General features: G+C 50.4%; 1 protein-coding gene across 2 annotated transcripts in view; it reads left to right on the forward strand.

Annotated features, from left to right (window-relative positions):
• LOC137617167 (methionyl-tRNA formyltransferase, mitochondrial) overlaps window positions 1–21,482 on the forward strand; it is a 99,043-nt gene that overhangs the window by 3,186 nt on the left and 74,375 nt on the right. For both annotated transcript variants that reach the window (XM_068347024.1, XM_068347023.1), the window contains exons 2-3: window positions 15,721–15,965; window positions 16,168–16,359. In XM_068347024.1, coding sequence (XP_068203125.1) covers window positions 15,721–15,965; window positions 16,168–16,359 — 437 coding nt within the window. The remainder of the gene's footprint in view (window positions 1–15,720; window positions 15,966–16,167; window positions 16,360–21,482) is intronic.

The raw sequence follows: 21,482 nt of genomic DNA on the forward strand, positions 1-21,482 counted from the left end.
TTTTCCTTTATCTCTTTCAGCTGTAGTTGATGTGAGGATCTATTTTGCGAGTTTGTTCTGGCATAGAAGGGCGCCGTTGTGGCGCCTTTATGTCAGCGGTGGAGACCGATCCTCAAAGCTTATGTACTACGTGCAGTGACCATACCTGCTTGCAGGCGTCTCCTTACGCCAATGTAGAGAGTGGCTGTCCTCCCAGTGGCAGCGATACGATAGGTGGCGGAAGAAGGCAAAGAGGGATTCTTCTCCTTTGGGGAAGAAACCTTGCCGTCTGACTCCGTCAGCTCGTTCCTGCCATTCTGACTCTGCTCAATTAGGCTCCTCCAGAGGCCAGTTGAGTATGAGTGGTGACTATTTGACCCAGTGGCAACCTTGTGGTTCCGAAGTCTCCTTTGCTTCTCCTAGAGAAGCATCACTGACTTCCGCTGTAGGGGAGTCTCCTTCCGCTGATGTGATGCATTAGCTTTGGCTTTCCTTAGGCTTGACAGGTTCCAATTATAAGGAACGGCTTCTCGAAGTCCTGCGTCTGGGGACAGGGAACACAGGGAGAGCATAGATGCCTCCCCAGGGATTGATTTTGATCATCTTCTTTGAGACTGGAGGTCTTGTACCAAAGGAGTCTCTCCTGTCTCTGGATGTAGCGACCTTAGCCTCTGCTCACCCACCTTACATTTGGCCTGCTTCGGCTGACGAACGTGAGCAGATGCAGATGAGTACCCCTGGGGGATCCCTTCAGGGTGAATTCAGGAACTGGCTTTGACTGTGTTCCCTAGGCAACTCAAGATGCCAACCTTCCGTCTGGGCTTGCCCAGCATGCCAAAGAAAAGCAGAGTGAACTGCACAGAGGTTCTCCTCCAGGTGTTGAGTCACCCTCAGTCAGCTGCTGTGGGGTAGCTCTCTCACTTGCGGGAGGGACTCCCTTTGGCAGCATCAGGTGTTGGACGACCTTTCCTTTCGCGAGAAAGACGACCTTCACCTAAGTGGTTGCCCCCTGAGGCTTCCGTAAGTGTGTGCTGGATTCTTCTGTGCCCTTGCTCTAGCTTTTTGGAGCTAGAAAACGATTGGGTTAGGCTGCTGTTACACAGCAAAGTGCTCATCACTTTGCAGAGTCACGATTTTTGAAACTTCCACCCAGGTTTTCTATCTCTTACGAGGGAGAACCTTCTTTTCTATTTGTGCGCCAGTGCGCAATCATAGAATAGCCTTACTGGTCTCCTGGAGCGAGAACATCTGCGCTAGTAAGGGAGGGTATTGCTGCTTGCCTTTCACCTTCGGGAGGAAGGATGAGCAGGGGTGCTTTTCTCTAGAGAGCGCTAGTTCGGAGGGATGCAGATCCAATTCTAGCGGAGGAATATTGCACATTGCTGCACACCCAAACACCTGGGGAGGTAGGTGGGTGAGCTCCTCTGCCTGACGAAGGTTTTCGCGCTTTTCCGACTAAGCGCCATGCTTACCTGAGCGAGTTTGCAATTCTTCACTTGCGCTTTGCGCGCTACCCACCATGCTACGGGCAGGCTGCTAGCTCACCTGCGTGCAGGATGTACACCTCGCACGTTCCACATGTGAGCGTTACCTCACTAGTGTGCTCCCCAGCGTGCTATGTGCAGGGGGTTAGACAACAGGAACAGGTAGACGCTACTTTACCTGTACGCACTGCCACAGTTGCATGCTCTAGCGCTCCTTGCCAGTACTCTGGTCATCCCCCTCGTCATCAAGGGGAACAACGATTGCATTCTCCTGGTAATGCCACTTTGGCAGTAATTACTGTTCCAGTTTCTCACTCTACTTCGGTAGGTAGCAAAAGAGCGAACACACATAGACAGGCAGAGCATGGAGAGGAACGCGGTGGTTTGTATGGTCGTGGTCTATCCTTCCTAGGCACTCCACCTAAGCCTAGGGCTGCACCTTTGAGTGCCATCACTTCAAAGGATCCACCATTGTTCGCCGACCTGATGCATGCAGTATAGAAAGCGGTCTCATGACAGACCCGCAGCCCATCAGTTGTATACCTCTAGGGTACCCCTTCCATCTCACTGGAGGTTTCGAGTTCCTCAGGGAGGAGTAGCCCGGCCGTTGACCCGAGGCATAGCAGTTCCGCTAGGCAAGCTCCCTCTCTGGCTGTGCCTCGCTCTCCTCCTCAGCGGTCCTCTAGGTATCAGTAACAGCTGAGTACCAAGGCTTACACCGGTTGAGATCTTGAGTGGGAAGGATTAGACATCATCCTCATGAAGCCGCAGAAGAGGAAATGGGGTCAACAAGCACCCACTCTTCCGTAGGATTTGTTACTCCCTAGAACTAGCAGAGGTTTGAGATCTCCCAGGGAGGTCAACTATAGGCTTTCACCTGTAGATCTGAACTGTTGAGATCAGGCCGCCCCATAGGTGGAAGTTCCAGCTTCTCCACCTGGTCCCTTCATAGGCACAAGGCTGAAGAAACCAGAGAGGAAGGCGAGATTTGGAAGAACTGGCACTTGACTTTTGAGCTCCCAGTTCGAAGGAAAAGTTTTCCAGAGTCCAAACCCGTCTCTGTAAGACCGGAACATAGTGGCCTTCTTCCAAAGGCTCACTCCTCTGCTAGGTGAAACAATGACAACTTTGACCCTCTCTGGGCTCCTATTGATGTGAACTCTGGAGGGGAAGAACCATTCGATGATGCCTCAGAACTTTCGGATGGTACGCTGACTGAGTCCACCAGCCCGAAAACATCTTCCTTGGAGCAGAAAGACTCCAACCATGTCTTTCTGTATTTCTTTTTGTTTATTAGGAAGAACAACTCCTTGGGGGAACCAGATCAAGTTCTAACTTAAGGCAAAGCTTTGCCTAGGTCTAGAGGAGTCAAGTGTGCCAACAAGAGGGCTTGCTCCCAAGTGGCAGGAGCATCACAGTCCCTCAGGTCTGTGAACTTATTGCCTTTAAATCCTCCCCTGTATGTCTGGTAGAGGAAGTATTATGACATATTGGACGACGATCCCTCTCCATTATCCTTAGATCCGGCGATTCTAGCTGTAACCCAAAATATGTCCCTGGATATGCTTGGTTCATTGCCAGTGACTTTCTCTGTGGCAGATGCTGCAAATATGGAACGGGTTGCGTAGTGCTCTTTACAATCTATCTCCTGGTTGGACTACTGGTGGGTTACCTCTTCAAGAATGAAGACTTCTCCAATGACCAGAAGAAGGAGGCAATGTCTGCTTTCCTTCGGTCTGGTGCCAAGACAATGGCATTCTTAACCCACAATATCAGCCAGTGGGTTAACTCGGTTTTGAGACGACAGGAGTCCGTAGTCTCAAAATTTCAGAGGCAGATTTGTAGTAGGGAAGCAATGAAGCTTTGCAACTCCCCGATGGATTATCCTTGCCTTTTCAATGAGGAGGACATCAAGGCAGTGGAATAGAGATGGAAAAAGGTGAGTCTAGATTCCCTTCTCCATCGGGCAATGACATCTCGCCCCTACTCCGCAGTACCACCTCCACAGCAATTGTCCCTAGTCAAGCGCTAGGATATAGGAAAGGATCATAACCCTCGAAACAGGCAGCATCTAAAGGTCAAGGATCCAAACATCTCTTTGTTCCATAACTGAAATACAAACCATGCTATTTACACGGGGTAATTACTTCGGCTTAGCTGAATGACGAGCCATAAAGTTTTAACGAGGGTTTCCTACCCCACCGCTAGTTAGCGGGAGGGTAGGGAGGGGTAGCTAGCTACCCCTCCCCCCTCACACACACACCGGTGATTAGCTCACTTTACTTTTGGCTCGGAGAGACGACAGACCTGTCTGCGCTCTCCTCTCTGTTGACTGCCATAATTTTGTTTGCTTTTTCTTTTCAGTGTGTGTGTGAAGTTGGCCTCTATTTCTCGTTATGCGTACGTGCCCTGGACTTCCCGGCCGCCCTTGTGGGACCTTTATGTCGGCCGTGGAAACAGATCCTCACTCCTTATGCCCTCAGTGTAGGGGCCAACGGTGTGATAGGTCTAACTTGTGCATTGAGTGTAGGGAGTGGTCTACCTCCCAGTGGGAGAGGTTTGCCCAGCGACGTAAGAAGAAGGCTAAAAGGGATCTTTCTCCTTCCGAGGCTTCTCGGAAGAGAGAAAATCCCAGGTCTTCTTCTTCCGCCGCCCTTTCCTCCTCCGAAGCTCCCGCTCGGGCGGCCTCTTCCGAGAGGCCGGCGAGTGGTAGCGTAGACCGTAATGTTATTGATGTCATTAACCGATCCCGTGGTGAGGGAGAGGTCATTGCCTCCCATAGCGAGGCGGCTGCTCCTTCCCCTCGGAGGAGGTAGTTGTTTCTAATAGTGATCTTTTTCAGCTTTGGGCTTCCTTGGGGTTGCAGGGTTCGCCCTCCAAGGAAGTCCTGTTTGACATGATCAAATGGGGTGCGGCCGCCGAACAATCGTCAACTTCAGCGGAGATAGATCCTCTGTGTGTGGTTGACGTTGTTGTGTTGGAAACATGCCGTGGGTCTGGCCAAACACCCGTTCCTGTGGCTGCGGTAGCGGAAGGCTCTGTCTCCCCCTCCGAACATACTTCGAGGGCGGAGCTTAGTCCCACGGTCTCTCCTTCCGTTGAGACTCCCTCTCGGGAGAGTTCTCTGGTAGAGACGCCTCTTCGGAGGCCCATTGATGGTCAGCCTGCTGATCCCACGGCCCCTCGTGGGCGTATAAGGCGGAAGGCTCGTCCTCCCCTTCGCTGTAGAGGCCTTCCTTCCCCCTTTAAAGGGGTTAGGAGGCGCCTCTTCGGCTCGTCGTCACCACAGTCCTCTGCGGAGGAGACGACTCGCCGCTCTCCTGTCCTGCCTACTACCAACCTAGACCTCTCCGGGGATCGTTCGCGATCCCCTTCGGAGGATGGTCGTCCTTCGGGATAAGGTGAACTGTCGCCCAGACCTTCTACATCCAAAGCTGCTGACGCGCTTTACGCGCCTCCTGAGACTGCCACTGCGCAATCTCCAGGCCCTTCGGGGTCTCAGGGACCTGAGCGCGAAACTGCGCCTCTCGCCCCTAAACGTAAGGCTCCGCCTGCGCACCCTCCTACTGTCGTTCCTGATGTTCCTGACATAGCGCCTCGGCGCTCACCCTTAGGCGTTCGCGCCGCTGTTCCTGTTTCGCGCCAGGGTTCCCCTGCGCGCCCACTCCCGTCGGCGCCCTGTCGCCCTCCAGCAGTTCCTGTAGTAGCGCGCAAGCGCCCAACTGCGCAGACGCGCCCTGCTCCTGATATAGCGCCGCCGCGCTCACCTGCGCACACGCGGCCAGTTCCTGATATGGCGCCTACGCATCCACCGATGCCCCAGCGGCCTCCTGCGCCCTCCAGCGCCTCGGCGCCCCACAGTTCCTGTTTCATCGCGCGCGGTCCAGGAGGTTCCTGAGTTGGCGCACAGGCGCCCTTAGGTTCCTGCGGACTCGTCGCGCCCCTCGTGGGATAGACGCGACACGCGTCCCCGCGCGATTCCAGCTCCAGCGCTCACGCGCACTCCAACGCACCCACATGTCGCTTTGGACCCATCGCGTCCACCTAGGGAGGTTCGCGATACGCGTCCGTGCGCAGTTCCTGCACCAGCGCCCACGCGCTCTCCAACGCGACCACACGTCGCGGCGTCTCAGCGCGTCGCCCTAGAGGTTGCCAAGTCAGCGCACGGGCGCTCACGGCCGCCTCTGGAACCGCGCAAGTCTGCTACAGACATGATCGCGCACGACACTCCAATATCGCGCCCTGTTCCTGCTACACGCCCCGTGCCTGTGTTTAAGACAAGTACGGTTGCCTAACTAACTCCAGAGCGCCCTCACGCGGCTCGCACCGCGCGACCTCCAAAGCAGCAAACCCCGGTGCGACCTGACCCTGATGTGCGCTATGCGCGCCCACGATCGCCAGCGCGCCCACAGGCTAGTAGACCGGTCCTTCCAGACCAACGCCCCCAGGCCGCTCGCGACCCTGCTCCAGCGCTAACGCGCCTCGGCCGGTTCTCCCGGACACGCGCTCAGGCGCCCCCGTTATCTCGCGCCCTTCGGAGCCGCACCAGGTCGCTGCGCGCCCACGTGTTCAGCCCCCTCCTGTTCCAGCTCCTGATCGCCGCACGCCTACACCATCGCCTACGCGCTCTCGCAACCATGTTTCCGCTCAAGCTGCTGTGCGCCCACGCGCCCACTCTGTCGCCAGTGCGCCACCGCACCATCGCTCCTGACCATCCACCTGCACCCCCTCGCGCCCACCCCCACCCCCGCCCCCGCCCCCGCGCGTGCGCGCGCGTTTTTCGAGCATCGCGCCATCCATCCACGCGCGGCCCTGCTCCGGGCCCGATACACGATCGCCGACAGGCGGACTCTTCCTTGTCGCGCTCCCCTCCCCGCAAGTGCAGACCAGCCCGCTCGCCAAAAGGGGAGCGCGCCCCGGACAGGTCTAGGGATTCTTCTCTTTCAGGCCTGCAGGCGAACCCTCGTTTGTCGACTCCTCCTAGGGATCCCTCGATCCCCTTCCCTCCAGAGGGAGTGTCAGACAGCGCTACTGTCAGTCAGCAGCCCTGGTTCGACACCTTACTCAGAGCTCTCGTGTGGGCGATTAAGCCAGCCCTCTCTGATTCGGGTCGCGAGCCAGCGGCAGCTTCCTCCCCCCTGAAGAGGAAGAGAGGAGTCTCTCCCGTGGATCCTCCTCCGAGGCCTATGCTGTCCCCGCGCAGATCCTTACGCAAGGTTCCTACTCCCCCTCAGACCCTCTCACCCTCCCCTGCGGAGGAGGATTAACACTCCTCAGGAGAGTCGGTCGAGCAGGAATACTCCCCCATCGCACCAATGGAGGAGGTTCCTTCTCTTCCCGAGAGGTCTCCTCATCCTGAGGTGGAGAAGGACCTGCCTCCTTCGCTTCTCGAGTCCTGTATCCCGGCCAGGAGGGAGCCTAAGGACTCTAAGACGATTCCCAAATCGTCTGCTAGGATCAGGCAGGAACAGTCTAGAGCCGTCGAGGATGCCCACGTGTCCCCCCAGGAAGAGCCCCTGGGGACGGGAGACTTCGCTGCAAGCCCGTCAGGAGGAGAGAACCAGGAGTCAGAGCATGCGTTCTGGCAAGTCCTGACCCTCATGAGGAACCTAAATGGGATCCCAGACCCTGAGGTCCCACCTCGTGAAGGGAAGGACACGGTTCTGGATCGCGTCTATGGCACTCAGAAACCCTCGAGGGCCAGTGCAGCTTTGCCCTGGTCCCAAGGGATGAAGAGTGCCAGGGACAAGATCGAGGGCCAGCTCGCGGAGCTTGCCTCCTCCAGCAGATCGAGTGCCGGGAATAAGCTCCTCCCTCCTCGTCGAGTCCATCAGAGGAGGTACTTTGAGATCCTCGAGGAGTCTTCGCTGAGTCTTCCCTTGCATCACTCCGTGGAAGAACTCACAGGGGGAGTCCCTCTTGAGAGACTCTCCAACCGGCACGTGTCCTCAGCCACTGAGATCCAGAGCCAGGAGAAGGTCATCAAGTGCGCCATGCAGGTTACTTCATGGCTCGACATCTGGCTGGGGTCTCTGGGCATCCTGGTGCGGTCCGAGGACCTCTCCAAGGAAAGCACCAGGAAAGCGCTGGAAACCTTTCTTCTCTCGGGCACACGGACCATTGAGTTTCTGTCCCACCAAGTCTCGAGCTTGTGGGCCAATACGATCCTCAAGCTCCGGGACGCTGTGGCCGAGAGGTTCCACCATAAGGTTCCCAGCGCGGAGTCTAGCAGGCTCAGACACTCTTCTGTTCTCGGTAAGAGTCTGTTCGAGCCTAAGGACGTGGAGCTCACTGCCCAGCAGCCCAGCAGCCCCGTCCTGCCAAGGACACAAAGAAGACGACCGTAGCAGCGAAGCCCAAGGTGTCTAAGCCCTTTTCTGCCAAGAGCAGAAGGGGCAAGAAGTCCTCCAGGGGAGGCAAAAAACCTAGAGGTACCGGCGGAGGTCGGAAGCGCTAGGGTTGGCAATCCCCCTGCATGTCCACCAGTGGGGGGATGCCTTCAGAGTTGCGCAACAAGGTGGCAGCAACTCGGGGCGGATGCCTGGACGATCTCCGTGATCTCTCTAGGGTATCGCGTCCTGTTCACAGCATCTCTACCTCCCCTGACAGCGAATCCAGTGTCGTTGAGCTCTTTTGCCATGGGATCGGCAAGGGGCAGGCCCTCCAGGCCGAAGTCCAGACCATGTTGGAGAAGGACGCTCTCCAGGAGGTCGTGGACGGGTCCCCAGGCTTCTACAGTCGACTCTTTCTTGTGAAAAAGGCGTCTGGAGGCTAGTGACCAGTCATCGACCTCTTGACCCTGAACGGGTTTGTCAAACAGACTCCGTTCAGCATGGAGACGGCAGACATGGTCAGGCTTGCAGTGAGACCACGAGACTTCATGTGCACACTGGACCTGAAGGACGCGTACTTCCAGATCCCAATCCATCCATCTTCAAGGAAGTACCTGAGATTTTGCCTAGACAACAAGATCTACCAGTTCAAGGTGCTGTGTTTCGGTCTCTCCACAGCTCCTCAAGTGTTCACCAGAGTCTTCACCATCATCTCTTCATGGGCTCACAGGATCGTCATCCGTCTCCTTCGCTATCTAGACGACTGGCTGATCCTGGCAGACTCGGAGGCGTCCCTTCTTCGCCACCGAGACAGGCTCCTCAAAGTTTGCCAGGATCTGGGGATCGTGGTAAACCTCGAGAAGTCCTCTCTGAGGCCCTCTCAGAGACTGGTATATCTAGGCATGGTCATAGACACCAATTTCCACAAAGCCTTCCCATCAGACGAAAGGATAGCAAGGCTGAGGAAGGTTGCGAAACCTTTCCTCAATCGAGAAGAACTCCCAGCCGAATCGTGGCTTCGTCTCCTCGGCCACCTCTCCTCTCTGACCCGTCTCGTTCCCAACAGTCGCCTCAGAGTGAGATCCCTTCAGTGGCGACTCAAGTCTCGGTGGAGTCAAGGACTCGATTCCCCGGACATCCTGATCCCCATGGGGTCTGCGGAACGAGCGGACCTCGAGTGGGGGGTGGCAGACGAGAACCTACGAAAGGGTGTGGATCTTCTCGTCCCTTCCCCGGATTTGATGCTGTTTTCGGACGCATCAAACAAAGGGTGGGGGGCCCACGTTCTGAACCACAGGACCTCAGGCCTGTGGTCAGAATCAGAAAAGTACCTTCACATAAACCTGCTAGAGATGAAGGCCGTTTTCCTGGCTCTTCAGAAGTTCCACCAAGTCCTAGCGGGCCACTCGGTGGTGGTGATGAGCGACAACACCACCGTCGTGGCTTATATCAACAAGCAGGGAGGTACCTTTTCGGAACAGCTATCCCATCTTGCAGTAGAGATCCTGAGATGGTCCGAAGTCCACTCGATATCACTTGCGGCTCGCTTCATTACAGGCAAGAGGAATGTGCTCACCGACAGTCTGAGCAGAGCGACGCAGATAGTGAGTACCGCGTGGTCTTTGGATCCTCAGATAGCCAACAAAGTCCTGACTTTGTGGGGTTCCCCGACAGTGGACCTGTTCGCTACGGCGTTGAACACCAAGCTCCCGCTGTACTGCTCCCCAGTCCCGGACCACAAGGCCCTCTGGCAAGATGCCGGCCAACAATGGTGGGACAACGTCGACGTGTACGCCTTTTCCCCGTTCTGTCTGATGAGGAGAGTCCTCAACAAGACCAGAACATCGGTCAATCTCTCGATGACCTTGATAGCTCCGCTATGGCATCACGCAGAGTGGTTCCCGGACCTTCTGCAGCTCCTCACGGAGATCCCGAGGGAGCTCCCTCCACGTCGCGAGCTACTCAAACAACCACACTCCAACATCTTCCACAAAGCCGTAGCTTCGCTTAGGCTTCACGCCTGGAGACTATCAAGCATCTCCTCACAGAGAGAGGATTTTTGCAACAGGCTGCAGAAAGGATGTCTGGCCACCTGCGCAGGTCATCCGCGGGTGTCTACCAGGCGAAGTGGCGAGTTTTCTGTGGTTGGTGCCATGGAAGGGGTATCTCTCCCCTCGATGCCACTTTACCAGCAATAGTGGAGTTCCTTGTGTATCTGCGGGAAGAGATGCGCCTTTCAGTCTCGGCAGTGAAAGGCTATCGCTCAGCCTTAAGTCTTGCTTTCAGGCTCAAAGGAATGGACATTTCCTCCTCGCTGGAACTGTCTCTTCTCATACGGAGTTACGAACTTACCTGCCCTCAGTCGGAAGTGAGACCTCCTCCTTGGAACGTGGTTCGAGTTCTCAGGTCTCTTAAGAGGCCTCCCTACGAACCATTACGCCAGGCTTCTGATCGCCACCTTACCTGGAAGACGGTGTTCCTGCTAGCTTTGGCCTCGGCCAAGCGAGTCAGCGAACTTCATGGTCTCTCCTACGACGTCGCCCATTCAAGGGGATGGGGGGAGGTAACGTTCAGCTTCGTCCCTGAGTTTGTTGCTAAGACTCAGAACCCGGGAGTGCCGGACCCTAGGTTTGACTCCTTCCAGGTTTCGAGTCTTCGTTCTGTAACAGATGACCCAGACCATCTCCTACTGTGCCCAGTCAGGAGTCTGAGGTTGTATCTTAAAAGAACAGCTGCAGTCCGCCCCCAGGTGCGAGCTTTGTTCGTGAGCACTGGGGAAACGAAGAGGAGGGTCACCAGGAATACCATTTCGGCTTGGATTCGCAAGGTAATCCATCTGGCCTTGAGTTCTGACCCTCCTCCGTCACGGCGCCCTAGAGCGCATGGTGTCAGGGGCGTGGCTACGTCCCTGGCCTTCAAGAAGAACTTTTCGGTGACGCAGGTCCTGCAAGCTGGGGTGTGGTAGCGTCAAACCACCTTCACGGCCCACTACCTGCAAGACGTGACATACAGGAGGCTCGATACGTTCTCTATCGGCCCTGTGGTGGCTGCACAACAGCTGGTCTAACCTCAGGCTCCTAATTGGACAAGTAGCAGAAGGTTGAGGGCTTCGTTACCCGGTTTTAGTCTGTGTGAATGAAAAGATCTGTCTGGCCCTTTTCTTTTCTTCATCCTCTCCTCCCCTGGAGAAAAACAGCATCCTGGGTCCTTTGCACAGCTGACCTCAAACCTCTGCAGGTAAGCCATGCTCCCTTGTGTTTCTAGTATTAAGTTGTAATACTGTCATGTCCCCATACCCTGACGAGGTGGTATTGGGTAAGTCCTAGCCTAGATTTCCATCTAAAGAACTCCAGGTCAACTTCCTAGGATGTGTCACTGCTCACCTTCACACACAACTTATGTAGGCCGCAGCAGTCTCACAGCTGCCTGCGAGGCGCAGGGGCCCCGACCCTCGAGTTGTTTTATGAACTCGGGTTCGGGGCCCCTGGGCAAGCCAAAGCCAGTATGGCAGGGGACTTAACCCTTAGGAAGGGAGGTAAGTCCCCTGCCATACTGGCCGCAGCAGTCTCACAGCTGCCTGCGAGGCGCAGCGGCCCCGACCCTCGAGTTGTTTTATGAACTCGGGTTCGGGGCCCCTGGGCAAGCCAAAGCCAGTATGGCAGGGGACTTACCTCCCTTCCTAAGGGTTAAGTCACCCCATGTAAATAGCGTGGTTTGTATTTCAGTTACGGAACAAATGACAAATTCGTAGATAATTTGTATTTTTCCTAACTATACAAACCTTAGCTATTTACAGTTATGTGCCCACCAGCCCTGTCTCCCAAGATAAGTCCTACCTCTAAGTAAAGTGAGCTAATCACCGGTGTGTGTGAGGGGGGAGGGGTAGCTAGCTACCCCTCCCTACCCCCCCCGCTAACTAGCGGTGGGGTAGGAAACCCTCGTTAAAACTTTATGGCTCGTCATTCAGCTAAGCCGAAGTTATTACCCCATGTAAATAGGTAAGGTTTGTATAGTTAGGAAAAATACAAATTATCTACGAATTTGTCATTTCAATTCAGAGGCTCCAATAAAGGCAGAGGAGCAAAGAGAGGAAAACTAGGCCCTTCCTGCTAAATTGTCATTCCCCCCATCAGTCCACAGGTGGTGGGATGCCTACAGAGCAGGTAGCAGTGGATGTTGCACGGGGCCGAACCTTGGTCGGTCTCCGTCCTCAGAGTGGGATCCCACGTACTGTACTGTTCACTCTCTTTCCCTCCTCTGAACCTACATCCAGCAATGTTGAATTCCTACGTGAGGGGATCTGTGAAGGAATAGGCCCTTCAGGTCAAAGTTCAGACTATGTTGGAGAAGGATGCCCTCAAAGAGGTCTGAGACAAGTCCCCAGGTTTCTACATTTGACTCCTCTTTGTAAAGAAAGCATTTGGTGGCTGGAGACCAATCATAGCACTCTCAGCCTTGAACGTGTTGGTTCAATAGACCCCATTCAAGTAGGAGACAGCGCAAATGATCAGACAGGCCGTCAGACAGAAAGACTTTATGATTGCGGTGGATTTTAACAATGCATACTTCCAGATCCCCATTCATCCATCTTCAAGGAAATACAGTACCTAAGATTCTCCCTAAACGACAAGATGTACCAGCTCAAAATGCTGTGCTTCGGTCTTTCCACACTACCTCAGGTGTTCACTCGAGTGTTCTCCCTAGTGTCCATCTAGGTGCATAAGAACAGCAGCATTTGTCTACTCTGTTACCTAGACTATTGGCTGATTTTAGCGGACTCGAAGGAAACCCTTCTCCTCCATTGAGACAAGCGCCTCGAGTTTTGCCAAGATCTGGGGTCGTAGTAAATCTTGATAAATCCTCTCTGTAACCTTCACAAGATCTGGTATATCTAGGGATGACTATCGATACCAAACTAGGCAAAGTTTTTCCATTCAAAAAAAGAATAGAGAGGTTGAAATAGGCAGCCCGCCCGTTTCTGTAGCAGGACACGCTACCAGCACAACGGTGGCCAAGACTACTGGGACACCTTTCCTCCTTGGAGAGACTGATATTCAACGATCATCTGCAAACGTGCTCTCTTCAGTGGCAGCTGAAGGCCTTTTGGTCTCAGCACAAAGACCCTCCAAACATCCCGGTTCAGAGAGGGTCAAAGAAAAAGAGAGACCTAAGTTGATGGGTGTTAGACGCCAACCTGCTCAGGGGAGTAGAACTTCCCTCTCCTCCCCTAGAATTGACGCTCTACACAGATGGGTCACAAGAATTATGGGGGCTCACCTGTTGCACCACATGGCCTCTAGGCTCTGGTCTGAGTCCGAGTCAAAGTAAAACAGTGCCACATAAACCTCCTGGAAATGAGAGCAGCCTATCTAGCCCACATGCAATTCCATCAGCTCCTTTCAGGTCACTCCGTGGTGCTGGTGAACGACAGCATCGCTGTATTAGCATACATAGCAAACAGAGAGGTACTTTTTTACAGCCCCTTTACCATCTAGCTGTGGAAATAATAAGATGAACAGAAGACAATTCGGTAGCACTATCAGCCTGATTCATCCCGGGCTAGAGTAACATTCTGGCGGACAATCTGAGCAGGAAGACTCGGATAGTTGGGTTCGAGTGGTCTTTGAAATATCAGATAGCCAGCAAAATTTTGACTTTGTGGGGTTCACTAACAATTGAACTCTTCAAGACGTCTCTCAAACAGAAGCTTCCAGTGTAATGCTCCCCGCTACTAAATCCCCATGCAGTGTGGTAGGACAGCTTCCAGCACCTGTGGGACAACATGGACGTGTTTGCGTTCCCCCCCTTCTGGCTAGTAAGGAGGCTTCTGAACAGGGTAAGGGCATAGCAAGATCTCTCAAGGGCCCTAATAGATCCAATGGGGCAGCATGCAGAATGGTTTCTAGACCTTTTTCATCTGCTCACAGAAGCACCAAGGAAGCTCCCTCCACTTACGCTTTACTCGGACAACCACACACAGTAATTTTCCACAAAACAGTAGCTTCGCTACGGCTTCACGCCTGGAGGTTATCCAGCAACTCTACAACGCGATGCTTTTCGCAACCAGTTGCTTAGAGTGAGGAGGATGGCAGGATACCTCTGGGGGTCTTCCTTTGCTGACTGCCAGGCAAAGTGGTTGTCTTTTGTGGTTGGTGCATGAAAGGGGTATTACTCCTCTCAGTGTCACTGTCCCTGTGATAGTGGAGTTTTTACTGTAACTCAGGGAGGAAAACTCTGTCAATCTTGACAGTTAAAGGATACCGCTCAGCCTGGAGCCTTGCCTATAGACTGAAGGGAGTTAATATTTACTCCTCGATGGAATTCTCTCTCCTCATACAAAGTTTCGAGTGCACATGCCCTCAATCAGAAGTCAGACTTCCTCCTTGGAATGTAATTCATGTACAGTACTATGATCCCTGATGATGGTCTTGACCCTGAAGATGGTTTTCCTGTTAGTCATGGCCTCTGCAAAGGGAGTCAGTGAGCTACACAGTCTGAACTATGATGTCACCCATTCAAGGGGAGGGGGACAAGTGACACTCAGCCTCGTTCCTGAGTTCGTAGCTAAGACTCACAATCTGGTTCTAGCAGATCCTAGATTCGAGCCCTTGCAGATTGCGAGTCACTGTTCTGTAACTGATGACCCAGATCAGCTGTTACTCTGCCCTGTGAGGGCACTGAGGAAATACCTTAAATGGAATGCTTGGGCATGCTTTTTTGGTAGGATTTTTCTTTTATTTCAAGTTGATTGATCATTAAGAACATTAGGAGAGGACAAAAAAACAATAATGAATTTATACCGGCTGGAACGTAAAACACCCTCTGGGAGGGAGTATATTGAAAAAAAGATTATTGAATAAATTATTTATTTCCAAAATGAAAAAAAGAATTAGGTTGAGAATGACACCAATATAAATCTACAATTGTTCCCAGACTAACAAACCTTACGTTATTTATGTGAATTATCTCACGGCGGAGCTGGAAGGTAGCCATTAGACTAAATTGCAAGGTGGCAACCCTGCCTAACCACTGTAGTGGGTAGGCAGGGGGTGGCTGGTGAGTCCTCAGCCACCTATATCTACTCACACATCAGTGTACTACGTGAATTTTTTCTTTTGGTCACACATCGGTGTACTGTACTACATAAATTTTTTCTGTTGGCTTGTAGAGAGTGGACGTCTCCTCTCTCTCCTCCTTAAGACTGCAATTGACTTTGCTTATGCGCTTTGTTTTTTCTTTTCCAGGTGTGACTGTGCCTCTTTCCCGATGCTCCAATGTGAATGTGTCCTGGTTGCGAGGGCGCCGTTTGCGTTACCTTCATGTTGTTGGTTGATACCGACACTCATTCCTAATGTACGATCTGCAGGGGGCGCCGCTGCAACCCCTGCGACGAGTGTGGGAGTGGCCTGCCTCCCAGTGGGAAAAATTTGAGCCCCGCAGGAAGAAGGCGGCTAAGTGTGATCTTTCTCCCTTTGGGAAATCTGCAAGCAGTCATGGCCCGGGTAGAAGCTTCATAGATGATGAGGGTTTATGTCAGCTTTACTCATGCATCAGCCACATCCTCAGCCAGCGTTATTAGTGCAATGCTACATTTATGCCCATGGAGCAAACATCAATAATGAACAAGTAAACACACAGACCACCTGGAAAGAGAAAGCAAATAGGTATAAATTGGGCCAGAGCAGGATAAGGGGAGAATACATCAGTACACCACCATTGCTGAAGTCAGAGTGACCTGTTGGGTAGGTGGGGCCTACCCGCCACCCAACAGCCAGCTGTGTTTACTTCGTTGAAAAGCTTAATGGCTGTCCCAGCTTCGTTGAAGGCATACTCCTATTAAAAGTAGAATGTTTGTATTATGTGTTGGAACAAACAGATTGACAGAAAAATCTTAATTACTGTAATTTTTATTTTCTTCCAAACAGATGATGGGGTCTTTAAGAATCCAGTCTTTTCACAAAACTAAAATTTTAAAGTTATGTCCCCATCAATTTGGGGCAATTAATGGACAAGCAAAAACTTTCTCATCTCTAGTTGATGAAGATTATAGCAAAGAAACTCGGTCATCAACTTCTAAAGTAAGGCTGAAGCCCCCTTGGAACGTTATGTTTTTTGGAACAGATGACTTTGCAGTTGAGAGTCTTCAAGCTCTCTGTAAAGGGAGAGAAAGGTGAGGACATAAACTTGTGTATCCAGATGTGATTTTAACTATTGATTTGTCATGTTTGTTCATCTTGGAGCTTGATAATTTTGAGATTCGTGAAGAATAGTTTTTTTATATGAATGGTATTGGTAATGTGTGACATTGGATACAGTATTTTGAATCTTAAATGTTGAAACAATGTAATATTCTTTTTTTATTTTTTTTCTAGGAAACTCATTGGAAAACTTGATGTTATTACAGCTCCAGTGAAGAAAACCTCCCCAGTACTCCAGTTCTGTAAGAAAGAAAATATACAAGTTATCCAGTGGTCAGCAGAAGTTCCAAAGGGAACATATGATGTTGGTACAGTGGTTTCGTTTGGCCATCTCTTGCCACTTGCAATCATTGATGCATTTCCTATGTAAGTTTAATTTTGAGCTATGTTTTATAGTATTTAATCAGTTAATAATACTGACTAACTTATGTCTATTGTTGCATTAATTACTGTTTGTGAATAAATTAAAAATTCTCAGGTTGCTAAGTAGTATACAGTATGCTTGGCATACCAGTAAACATACACTGAAAAAATTAATTGTTCCTCCACAAATATGAATCATGTCCTTTACTACAGGAGGTGGATAACAGCCTAGGCTGGAATATGACAGTTAAAACTTTTAACGAGGTGTAAACAACCGGCAAGGTAGTTATTGTATCTATCAGTAGAGGGTAGTCAACTTCTCCTCTGTAGCTCACTGTAACCTCACTTGGATTTCAGCTGTCAGCGAGTGAGATTGTTCCTCTCTGCGTGAAAAACATTGGCAGTTTCTGCATTTTTTAAATTAGCTTTAATTTTATTTTTCTCTTTCCAGCATTGTTTGTTTGTGTGATCGTTTTTACTCATCATGCGGACATGACCTAAACTGCCACCCAAGGCTTATGACACCTTCATGAGTGGTGGGGAGGTAGATCCTCATAGGTTGTGCCAGCTGTGCAGAGGACTTGCGCTCAGAAGCTTCGCTGTATAGTGAGTGGCCATCCTCACAGTGGGTGTTGTTCGGGATGAGGAAGAAGAAGGAAGCCAAAAGAGATTCTTTCCCTTTGGGGTCATCCTTGAAGTATAAGAAGATCTTTCCGAGGAAAGGCTTCATTGATTCCTTGAGGAGAAACACTTCCCATAGGTCATTGCCCCCGGTGATGGCTTTTCCACAGCAGGTTTTCTCTTCAGTTGCAGGTGTCTCCGCAGGACATGCCCCGCCGAAGTCTCCTTTCTGTTGGAGGATCTCATCTGCTGCTGCTCTTCCTCTTTTGAGGTCTTCCACTGTGGAACCTAGCAGCTCCTCAGAGCCTTTCTAGCAGGCTGTTCTTCAGCCAGAATGTGATCTCTCCTCTCCTGAGGTAGTTCTTGGACTGTCCTCTTGTAGGTGGCTTAAACCTTCCCTTGTTTCTGCTAAACCTTTGGTTACCAGACCTTTGGTTGCTAGACCTTCTCTTACTAGTCCTTAGCCTGCTGGAGCTGCTTCAAGACCATCAAAACATAGAGCTTCTGTTAGTGCTTCTCCTTGCAAGGAATGCTCTCCCTCTGATGGCCTATTTAAGACTTCTAGGAGAACTATGTCATGCTCCTCTTGTGATCCTGTATCGTTTTCGCCACATTGGAAATCATCGGCTAATCGCTCTCCCTCTGCTTTGCCTTACAAGTCATGCAAAATGCTTCAGGTCTTCCCCGTGGGAAGTTCTCACTCCGCTGGAGGGATTGCAGATCTTCTCACATTTGTGTTCACAGACCCTCCTCTTAGACGCTCCTCGCCTTCGTGCTACAGGCGATCTTCTCCTTCACGTTCCAGACGCTCCTCTCTTCTGGGCTCCAGATGAGCTTCATATTCATGCTCCAGACAAGCATCACCTTTACGCTCCAATCGCTTTTCCTCTTTCCGCTCCTATTGATCCTTGACTTCACGCTCCAGGCACTCTCCACCTTTGTTCTCCAGACATGCTTTGTCTTTGCGATTCAAGTGCGACTCTCCATTGTGCCCCAAACATGCTTCTCCATCACGACTCAGGTGCTCCTCTCCATCATGCACCGGTCTAGCTTCACCTTCTTGTACTGGTCGCCCCTTGACCTTGTGCTCCCGGCGCTCTTTGCCCTAGCACTCCTGTTAGCCTTTGCCGTCTTCCTTTGCCCTCGGCCTTTAGTTACACTTCCCTTGCATGATACATACAGTACCTAGGCACATGTCAAGGTGCTCCGTATCTCGACATTTTCCAGGAAGAACTTCAGCGGAAGACCTAGGCTATTTGCCCTCTTCTCGTCTCGAATAGACACTCGGTTCTCACTCCGAGTGCCTAGGTTTGCAGGATTCAATAAATCTTCTGCAGCTAAAAGAGCTAGCCAAGCTCCTAGAATTAAGACTTCTTCCCCTGCTAGAGGGAAAGCTACAGGGAAAGGTAAGTTCCTCCATGCCCTTATTTACAGATGGCACCAAATGGACGTAAAAAATAGAAGACTTCGCGCTTGAGGAGGCAGTTCGTTTGCAAGATTCTGACTCAGCAGCCTCTTCTTCTGCCAGGGAGGTTTTATGACCCATGCAGCCTGTAGCTGCTAATCCTATTTGTTCGTGGTCTTTGCTGGCCTTGTTGAGAAAGGAGCCGCTTCCCGGACACCACCGCAGGAATAGGACCCAAACGACCCCTCCTTGAAGTGACACCAGAGCTAGATACCACAGATTCTCCCTTCTCATAGGGAAATTTGTGTCATGGAGAATTACAAGTTAATTTCCATTATTTTTACAGATGAGCACTCTGAACCAATACGTAAACGTTGTTCTCCTCCCAGATCTTCTGAAATTTGAGACCCTTGCATTAGGCCTTCCATTTTGCTTTCCCCATTTTCTCGGCTGTCGCCTAGAAGGAGGTAAAGGACGCTAATGCCACCAAGAAGGCGGCTCTACTGAACAATCTGTGGCATTGGAAACATTTGCAAGATTTGAGGAACTCCTTTCCGTATAGCGTTCTGTCATCCTTCCAGACTACCTCGCTGGATATGGACAATCCGGATGTGAACCATCAGGAGGAATATCGGGCCCTGGAAGATTTCCCTTGGGAGGAGATTCTGATGGGTCAGGGAAATTTCTTCCTTCTCCAGCAGGTCCCAAGACCCCCTTGACTAAGTAAGGGGAGTTAGAATTAACCTATGTCAGGGTTCTTCGTACCATTTGCTCAGTGAATGGTACTCTAATAGATGTAGGAGATCGATCATCAGTGTCCTTTTGTTATTCGCTGGCTAGTGCTAAACCCAAGTTGGAGCTCCCTTGGACTACGATGGCCAAGGATTTGTTGTAGAGGGTGGGGGACCAAGTATCCGGGGGAAGGGACTCACCAAAGTCAGTGAGATCCTCTCGCCTGGTACCAATTCCCCTCCCAAGGCAAAAAAGGTACTATAAAGTCTTAGAAGCAAATTCATCGCCTCTTTCCTTGGATCTAGTGGTAGCCATTCTAACACCAAGATGCACATCTGGCAGACTGTCCTCCATTTCTGTCTCTTTCTCCCAGTTGGGAGCATCGAACATGGAAGCCACAGCAATGAACGCGATATAATCCAGGTACCTCCTCCCATTCACCAACTCACTCTCAACATGGCCAAACCACCTCAACACATTCATATCCACTCTAGCTGCTAACTCATTTCTTACACCCGCCTCGTGTAAGATTTATATGAAATCTCAGGTAGATTGGAATGGGATTTTGCATGATCTTTTGGGCTTGAATTGGTCACAATTGTATAGTAGTGTTGATCCTGTTATCCCTTTGGATGAGAATCTTGTCAGCATAATTGATAGGTGTATCCCTTCTCCTGTGCTAAGGTACTGAATGAAGGACAAACCGTGGTTTAGTGATGATTGTAGACGTTCTTATTTGGAGAAGCATGAAACCTATCATCTTTGGAAGGGTAACAGATAAGATTTGACCTGGAATAAATATACTGTACTCAGCTTAGAGCCTTTGCTCAGAGAGTTTATGCTTCAACTGAAAAGGAATACATTTTCAATATTAAACTTAGCCGGTGATTATATAAGCTGCAACTCTGTTGCTCGACAGAAAACTCTACGTTAAAAATCCGCCAGCGATCGCAATGCAGGTAGGGGGTGTACTTCAACAGCGCCATCTGTCGTGCAGGTACTCAGTACTCAATGTAAACACAGAACTCAATTTTCTCTCTGTCGGGCTACCGGCAAGACCTACTAATTCGCTGTTACTAACTGGATTTGTTTTCACAACTATTTGGTGAAGTACACTATTCTAGTTTTGAGCTTTCGCTATGCAGGTGTTTTATCTTCATCTCAAAACTTGAACTCGTTTTGGATAGATTTAATTATGGTGACAAAGAGAGTATGGACTCTCTTTCACTTTTAAATGGCCGACCCTTCCCTTAGACGGAAGTGTGTTTAGGTTTTTAGTAATTTTGCTTAACACGTTATAGATCTATATAATTTATATCTCTCCGCCTTTATTAGGCCTCTTCGATTAACTTTCCATTTATTATAAACATATAAAAATAAATTTTTATGTTTTGTTTATATGCGACTTTTCCTGATAGTAGGCGGTCCTAACTTGGAACCGAAGTTAATCAACGTTGAGCCCGTTATATCGTATTTAGCCTTTAAAGAATTTAAAACTTTTTAAATGTAATGTTTTATGAAAGAATTTCTTTGATAGTCTTCGTACTGTTTTCAAAGATGAACTAACGTTTAGACTACGCAGTTGTTGACGTTCAACATGCGCTCTATCGTTACGATAGAGAGAGAGTGTATCACGGTTTCACTTTGCAGTAAGAGTAAATCGATTCTGACGTTTTGTTCATTCTTTCTTAGCTTAAATGTTTTAAATTCTAAATTAAAGGAACTTTTTATTTGGAAAACCTTTCAGTTTTTTCCTTTACAGTAGTCAAATAACATGTTTTTTTGACGAGATATAATTGGGCTCTTCTCTTCTCTTAGGTGCGAAATCAAGAGAGAAAGAGAGAGAGATAGAGACGGAGGGAGAGAGAGGAGAGAAAACGTTCCGTTCAAGCGGGTAACGTTGTTCTCGTGTTACTCTCGTCCCTAGTCTCTGTACGGGGAGGAAGGTAAAACGTTTCTTTCTTAGCTTAAATGTTTTAAATTCTAAATTAAAGGAACTTTTTATTTGGAAAACCTTTCAGTTTTTTCCTTTACAGTAGTCAAATAACATGTTTTTTTGACGAGATATAATTGGGCTCTTCTCTTCTCTTAGGTGCGAAATCAAGAGAGAAAGAGAGAGAGAGATAGAGACGGAGGGAGAGAGAGGAGAGAAAACGTTCCGTTCAAGCGGGTAACGTTGTTCTCGTGTTACTCTCGTCCCTAGTCTCTGTACGGGGAGGAAGGTAAAACGTTTCTAGGTTTTTATTCTTGTCCCCAGGCTATGTGCGGTGAGAGATTGAAAACGTAGTTTATATGAACTAGCGTTTAGTCTCTTTCCCAGCCACTGAATTTTTTATCTTAATATATGTTTTCTGTTTTTTTTGCTAGT

Source organism: Palaemon carinicauda, chromosome 23, assembly GCF_036898095.1.
Source record: "Palaemon carinicauda isolate YSFRI2023 chromosome 23, ASM3689809v2, whole genome shotgun sequence".
NCBI lineage: Eukaryota > Metazoa > Arthropoda > Malacostraca > Decapoda > Palaemonidae > Palaemon > Palaemon carinicauda.